This window comes from Triticum aestivum, chromosome 3D (genome assembly GCF_018294505.1).
Source record: "Triticum aestivum cultivar Chinese Spring chromosome 3D, IWGSC CS RefSeq v2.1, whole genome shotgun sequence".
Classification (NCBI taxonomy): Eukaryota; Viridiplantae; Streptophyta; class Magnoliopsida; order Poales; family Poaceae; genus Triticum; species Triticum aestivum.
Window position 1 is genome coordinate 17,410,439 of NC_057802.1, and position 7,866 is coordinate 17,418,304.

Consider the following 7,866-nt stretch of genomic DNA (forward strand, 5'->3'; position numbering starts at 1 on the left):
GCTACTTATAGCGTCGTCGGCTGCTGGTCTTGAAGCATCTCGAGAACTCTCAAATCGACGGGAGTTTGGTTCTCCTTCGGTTTCCAGCCAGGCTGTGAGCCATTCTTTCTTCCTTCGGTTATCAGCCCTTGAAGGGCCTACCGTCTTCTAGAGTCTCCTACTTGCCGTTAGTGGGCCTTCTCTCTATTTCTTGTTAATAATTGTACCAGCACCTGGGCCACTATTCTAGAATGTGTTGCGGGGCCGTCTCTAGAAGAGGACATGGAAACCAGAGAAACTAAGGGTAACCTCCGCCGACGGCACTTTTCTAGCGTGGAGCGTTTCAAAGTCGCTACGTGAACCGTGTTGGGCGTTTTCTCATTGAAATGGTTTTTCTTCGGGTTTCCTATAAAACTTTTCTGTTTTTGGTTTGCGTTTTTTATTATTTACTTATTTTTTATTTTGAATTCTTTTCACTGTTCTCATTTTTTCTTGTTTCATTTTTTTGGGGTTTTATGTCTGGCAAGCGCGTGTGCTTCTTCAAAATGAGCACGGTTGTGTTTCACCTTGCGGACGCACAAGCACTTGCAAGTTGAAACTACAGTTTAGTACAATTTGGAAGCACAAGTTACTACTAGTTAGAAGCACAAATTTGCCCAAAAAGTTCTTGTCGAAACATATCAACATGAGATCTAATTTCGAAGATCTTGACGTGAGAAATACAATGTTGAAAATGGTTCATGTTTTGGACGTAGATTCAGCAGATAAAACTCTTTGAAAAAATATCTATAAAAGAAGAACACAAACCCACCGGCGCCTCCATACTGTCACAAAAAATTCTGACCAAAACTGTCTGGTTGCGACAAGTCTCGCACGTGCAGTCACCACTTATCGCCACCAGGGGAGGCGATAGTGCAAGGGTTACCCGTTAACTACTGATTTTGGAGAACTAGAGGTGCCGTGTAAGGAGGAGTCGGAGGGCCAATCCTAGCGGGCAAACGCGATGTTATATGGGCCAGCCATTTTTCCATAGTTCTTCTCTTTACCTTTTTCTTTCTTTTGTTTTTTCATTCAGTTTCAGTTTCATATATTTTTCATTTTTTTATTTTAAAATCAATAATATTTTCTAGAATTCACGAATATTTTATGAACTCTGCATCATTGTTTCAGAAATATATTTTAAGTATTTTACCATTTTTTAAGTCATAAATGTTATTCAAATTCATGAATAGTATTTTAGTTCACTTTTCTTAGTCACGGTTCACATTTCTTTTGATATCCTTGAAAAACTTGAAATATTCATGAACACTTTTATAAGTACATGAACATTTTTAAATTTGTATTTTTAAAAATCCGAACACATTTTCTGCAATTGAAAACATTTTTTTGAAATTTAGGAAAATTTAATGAGTTGTCAAATCTTTTGAAAATTCACAAATAATTTCTCAAATTCACAAAACAAAAATCGAAATCATATTTTTTACAAATTCACGAACAATTATTCTGAATCATGAATATATTTTGAAATTCATGATTATATATTTTTCCATAATTTTGTTTAAAAAGGAATCCTAAGAGAATTAATACACAAGTGCACACACTTCCGCACTAGGCCGACCCAAAGCGCTTGGAGGTACACGTTTGACTAGGCGGTCCCGAGTGAGTCCTCATCTTCACCGCCTTAAGCCCAAGCCGAACGTGTCCCAACTTCGCGCTAGCTGCTCGCTCGCTTTGCCCAGTAGATCTTTTTTCGTTTTTTCTACAGTTGGTCTGGTAGATAAAAACCGATTGGTCATAATACTGTTGAAAAAACTCATCATCGATATAAGTTCACAGATTTACTAAAGAAAAGTGCACAAAAAAGAAAAAATTCCAAATTTTGAAAAGGTTGATGAATTTGAAAAGGTTCACGAATTTGAAAAAAGTTCATTGATATTTCAAAAGAAGTTCACGAGTTTAAAAGAAGTTTTCAAAATGAAAGAAAATCAAATTGAGAAAAGTTCCATGCATTTGAAAAATGGAAAAAGAAAAAGGAAATAAATACAAAAAGAATGAAAAAATGATCCGGAAAAAACTAAAACATCAAAAAACGCCCGGGAAGCTTCTGGAGCCTGGACTATTCTAACGTCTGCTTCTTAAATGGTCCAGGCTCATAATTACGCGCGCATGTAAGAATGTGTGTCAACCACACACGTAGGCAGGTAAGCTATTTTTTCACTTTTTTGTATTTTGAAGTATTTTAAATACATATATTAAAAAATTTACTTGAATTACAAAAAGTGTTGATAGCGCATTTAAAAAAATCATGCATTGTAAAAAAAGTCCGTGATAGCTTTCGAATAAATGTTCGTGATTTCTAAACATATTTCATCGTTTCAAAATTTATATTTGTGATATTTTAGAAAATGTGCATACAATATAAGATAATGGTCCCTATTGAAAAAAACGTTCATGACATTTAAAAAATGTTCTAATGCTTAAGAAATATTTTTCATGTTTTAGAAAAAAATTAGGACATTTATGATTTTATAATGTTTGTTAAACAATATTCACTGTGTATTCAAAAAGTGTTCACATGTGTTCAGAAAATGTTGAACATGTATCTTTAAAAACTAAAAAGTTTAATGTCTATTCAAAAAATTCTTAATGATGTACTCGATTTTGTTTTTTCAATGTGCATCTGGAAATGTTAAGCCTGCATATGAAAAATGTTCAACATGTATTTAAATAAAAGTTAATGTGTATTTGAAAAATAAGAAAGAAAACTAGGAACCCTACAAAAGAAAAGGGGGAATGAATTGAAAAAAGTCCAAAAGAAAATTGAAAGAAAAATCGAAGTAAACCTATAGAGAAACACACATACAAGGACGTCTTTAGTCCTAAGTAAATTGGGTAGGCTAGAGCTGAAAACCATAACACCCTATAATATCTCGAAATCAACTCATGGTTCTGATATGTGGATAGCTAATTTTCACATGGGTAGTCGTTTAGTGATATTCTAGTCTTTTAAATCTCTATTTGCGGACTACTTTCATGTCAGGTTTTTTCTAGCCCGACCTCTTTTGATATTTCCAGCACGCTTTAGCTGTCTACTGTGCACTGGATCTTTTGAAGGCGTATGTTAAATTTGCGCAAATCATCTAAGACGATATTGGACAAGTTTCTCTTCTGTCGGTGCTATCCCAACTCTATTGCATGTGTCATCATTCTGGATCCGATTCTTTCTTATGTGTTCACATGTGTATCTCCGCTACACCTAACTGTTGAACATGTAGCCTTTTAGTCGTCCAACACTCAGCGTCATACAACATTGCTTGTTGAATCGTCGCCCTATAGAACCTAACTTTTACCTGTGACACTCTCTTGTCACAGAGAACGTCAGAAGCTTGCGCCAGTTCATTCATCTGACTTTGATTTGATGGCACACATTTTTATCAATATCACCATCCTTTTGCAGGATTGACCCCAAATATTAAAAGATGTCCTTCTGAGGTACCACCTGCCTATCAAGGTTTACATCCTCCTCCTCGTTCTAGTAGTACTGAAATCGCACCTCATGTACTCGGTTTATTTCTACTGAGGCTCAACCTTTCGATTCCAAGGTTTGCCTCCATAGGTCTAACTTTCTATTTAACCCTCGTCCGACTATCATGGACTAGCATCACATCATCCGCAAAATAGCATACACCATGAGATATCTTCTTGTATATCCCTTGTAACCTCATACGTTACCAAAGCAAAAAAGATAAAGGCTCAAAACTGGCCTTTGGTGCAGTCCTATATCAATTGGGAAGTCATCAGTGTTATCATCACTTGTTCGAACACTTTTCATAGCATTTATTGTACATGTCCTTGATGAAGGTAATGTATTTTGTTGGAACTTTATGTTTCTCCGAGGCCCACAACATGACTACACAAAAATAAGAAAAACCAGAGAAAATAGATAGACACAGAAAAAATTCGGACAATAAAGCTTAGTCTCGCAATAAAGACATGGCTCCTATGATCGCAAGGTGTCACTGTTTCGCATAGGGGCGTTCCTCATTGGGCCAACCCATTTGCGTGAAACTATAGTGAATCGGTTCCAGTATGGTTTTTCTGTCGGTTTAAAAAATTGAAAAACAATTATTGTAAATGTGGACATTTGTTGAATACCTAAAAATGTTTTGTGTACACTTTTTTGGTAAAAAATGATTTAAGAAAATGTGAACAATTTTCAAGTATTCTTTTTAAACATGGACATTTTAAACTTGTGAAATTTTTCCAAATTTTGTTTTACTACGCGAAGGTTGTTTAAAATTGTGCAAAAAAATGTATTTAAAGAACGTGACCGATATTTATAAAAGTAAATAATATATTTTCAAAAATATAATTTTTTTTAAATTTTCTAAAAACCATGAACATTTTTCGAAAATAAATAAAAGGAAAACAACACTAGGTGGAGCAACTTGTTCAACCCCTTCGCCGAGCCCTTCAATGTCTTCAAATATGCACAAACTACACCTTTTCTACACGGGAGGGGGCGAGGGTTTTATATCAATTAACCTGTATTAAGATGATCCAGGTTAAGAACACGCACCACATTGGAGGTATCTAGCAACCCATCCTCACAATCTGCTCCACTACGATGATTTCGTGGTTCCTGGCAAAGGAAAAAGAGCAACAGTTCTTTAGAAAGGATTTAGAAAGTAAACCAAAATAAACCAATAATATCTGTCCGCACCATCAAAATAAAGTAGAACTATAGTGACATGGGTCGCATGCCGAAGCAACTTGCACCCTCATTTTGCGCATGCCATCTTCGACCAAATCGATCTAGAAGAAAAGCTTTTTTCGGGGATCCTAGAAGAAAAGTTGGTCTCACAAACACTTGAATCATGTAATTATGCCCTTCAATTTTAAATACCGTGTGGTTTTGGTGGTCTTGGAGTGGTTTTAACAAAAGTTTTGTCGATGTTCAACTCGATCGCATGGCTCCAACACTGCTATTTTTTCTTCAGAAATCTCCACTTGTTCTTTTTAAAGCATATAAAATACTAGAGAGAATATCTAATAAATCAAGAAGACGTAAAAATTAAATAAAAATTATCTGATTGTTGGCTTTTTCATGCTTGGATGATATGATATTGGCATCCTGAAAAAAAAATGTTATTGGCAAAACTAGACAATATCAGAGAGCTCTGAAAAATAAACATAGTTAAGAGTTCTTTTGGCAAATTTAAAGTCAACTATTGGTCCATCGGTTCCATGCCTGATTTGTTTTTTTTTTGCGAGAAAATTTTCAATCTATTCATCAAGGCCTGATTTGTTTCTTTAACAAAGAAGGAAAAATTGTTTCTTTAACAAAGAAGGAAAAACACAATAATCGTTGGTAGGTCTACTTAGGTCTCTCCTTCCGCCTGCAGCAGGAAAGTCCCAATCGAAATAGAATTTCTGTTGAAACTAGAAACCGGCCACACAGCGCCAAACATGTTGGATCCGCATTCATGGTGTTGATCATTGTAGAGCCACGATTATTCCTGTGCACAGTTTTCTTACTCAATTCTTAAGCATAAGTTTCTATAGAAAACAAAGCCTGTCCGTGACCAAGTTTTCGGACAGCCAATGAATTTTCCCTTCAGAACAAATGATACTTTTCAGCTGCTTGAGAAAAGGAAAAGAGCAGGAAAGCCATTTTTCTCTTGATCTTGTCCATCCGAACAAGAAGCGAAAAGGTCAAATTTTGTGTGTGCAAAATGCGCACTGCACTCAAAAGCCGACCGGTTTATTCATCACCAAATCTGTAGGTGATTACACAAGTATATAAACGACTGGGGAAAGAAACGCAATACATTGTTCATAGTTGCCTCGCCAGACTCGATCAGCAAGAACTGTAGCATACTTTCAGGTTGCAGACCTCGCACACACATCAACCAAACTGGCTCCAATGCTCAGCCGGAGATCTCGATGGCTTTCACCTCGGGCTTCTTGACCTCGGCCTTGGGCACGGTGACGGTGAGCACGCCGTTCTCCAGCCCGGCCTTCACCTCCTCCACCTTGGCGTCCTCCGGCAGGCGGAACCGCCTCACGAACTTGCCGCTGCTGCGCTCCACACGGTGCCACTTGTCGTTCTTGTCCTCCTTCTCCTTGGTGCGCTCGCCGCTGACGACGAGCACGTTGCCGTCCTCCACCTCCACCTTGACCTCCTCCTTCTTCACGCCGGGGAGGTCGGCCTTGAAGACGTGCGCCTCGGGGGTCTCCTTCCAGTCCACGCGAGCATTGGCGAACGCGGCCGTCTCGCTGCTGCCGCCAGAGATCGCCGGGACGATGGAGCGGAAGGTGTCGAAGGGGTCCGCCCAGAGGTCGGCGAAGGGGTCGAACACGTTGCTCCACCGCACGATCGACATCGTCGGTGTTGATTGCTTCGGCTTGTGCGCTCGGAAAATTCTGTAGATCGTAGGTAGGACTAGGATGTTGTGTGCTTTTGCTTGACACTGATTTGAGTTGGATGGAGGGCGATAGGGCTGAGGCCAGGTACTTATAGCGTCGTCGGCTGCTGGTCTTGAAGCATCTCGAGAACTCTCCAATGGGCAAGAGTTTGCTTTCTTCCTTCGGTTATCAGCCCTTGAAGGGCCTACCGTCTTCTAGAGTCTCCTACTTGCCGTTAGTGGGCCTTCTCTCTATTTCTTGTTAATAATTGTACCAGCACCTGGGCCACTATTCTAGAAGACGACATGGAAACCAGACAACTTCGGTGAGCAACTAACGACAACCTCCGCCGAGGGCACTTTTCTAGCGTGGAGCGTTCCAAAGTCGCTACGCGACTCGTGTTGGGCTTTTTTTTTTCATTGAAACGGTTTCTTTCGGGTTTGTTTTTACTCCCTCCGTTCGTAATTCTTGTCGCAAGGGCGTTTTTTGCATTTTAGTCCTTCGAATTTTCCCGACCAAACCCGCAGTCCACCCGTCTCCTTCCTCGCTTTCTCCATCGCTCCCCCACGCCGGCGACGGCGCTGCCTCCCCATCCGTCCCACGCCCAATGCCACCATGCTCCCTTACCCACCTCTCCGCCGCACCACGTCGCCGCCTCGTCCCCCCACGCCAGCGCCTCGTTCCCCTGCCAAAACAGAGCAAGCGGCAAGGTTCGATTTTTGCCACTACCTGGTTCCCTTGCGCGTCGTGGATCACCTCCTCGCCGACCAGCCTCCGTCGACCTCATCCCTTCCCCCGCAGCCCCACCCCGTCCCTTCCGCGTCATCTTGGGCCGGCGGCCCCGCCACGCCGCAGCTCCAGAGATTCAGACTAAAGCTTTGTTTTGTTTTGAAACTCAATTCAAGTTCCATTGCTATGCACTGATTTCAGCTCATGTGGTGTGCCTGGCGTTCCATCATGCCATTGCATTTCAATACATAAGCACATAGCAGGTCTGAAACCCCTAGGAAATCATTTGCATATTGTCAACCTACTGTGAAATGAGTAATAGCTGCATCTTCCAGGATAGTAGTGTGGGCTTCCTCATTGGTTGCAAACCAAAGCACTTTGACATGTCAATCATGAGTAAATCAGAAACTAGTCTCAGCTTGAGTATTGATCTTGTGCATTTTCTTTTTCTTTCAGTGAACTAGTCTCAGCTTGAGTCCTGATCTACTGTAGTTTTTTTATTTTAAATTGTTTAATTGACAAATCATTTTAAATGGTGTGAACAGGTTTCAGTGAACTAGTCTCAGCTTGAAACAGTTAACTAAATTTTGACAGTGGAGTGGATCTTGTTTGAACTACTCTGAATTCTGTTTTTGAAACATGCAATCAAGAGCAATGATATTAAGAAAATTATGATTGTAAAACATTCAATCTTGACTGCAAGTCATTGTAGGTACTGGATAGGTTCATGATGACAAGATGAGAATTCCT

The 7,866-nt window shown here is 39.9% G+C and overlaps 1 protein-coding gene across 1 annotated transcript; it reads right to left on the minus strand.

Moving 5' to 3' along the window:
* Nucleotides 1–5,699: 5,699 nt before the first annotated feature.
* LOC123073826 (16.9 kDa class I heat shock protein 1-like) lies at nucleotides 5,700–6,480 on the minus strand. The gene has a single exon (XM_044496851.1). It carries the CDS (start codon nucleotides 6,363–6,365, stop codon nucleotides 5,910–5,912), a length of 456 nt encoding a protein of 151 aa, XP_044352786.1. The 5' UTR covers nucleotides 6,366–6,480; the 3' UTR covers nucleotides 5,700–5,909.
* Between the last annotated feature and the right edge of the window lie 1,386 nt (nucleotides 6,481–7,866).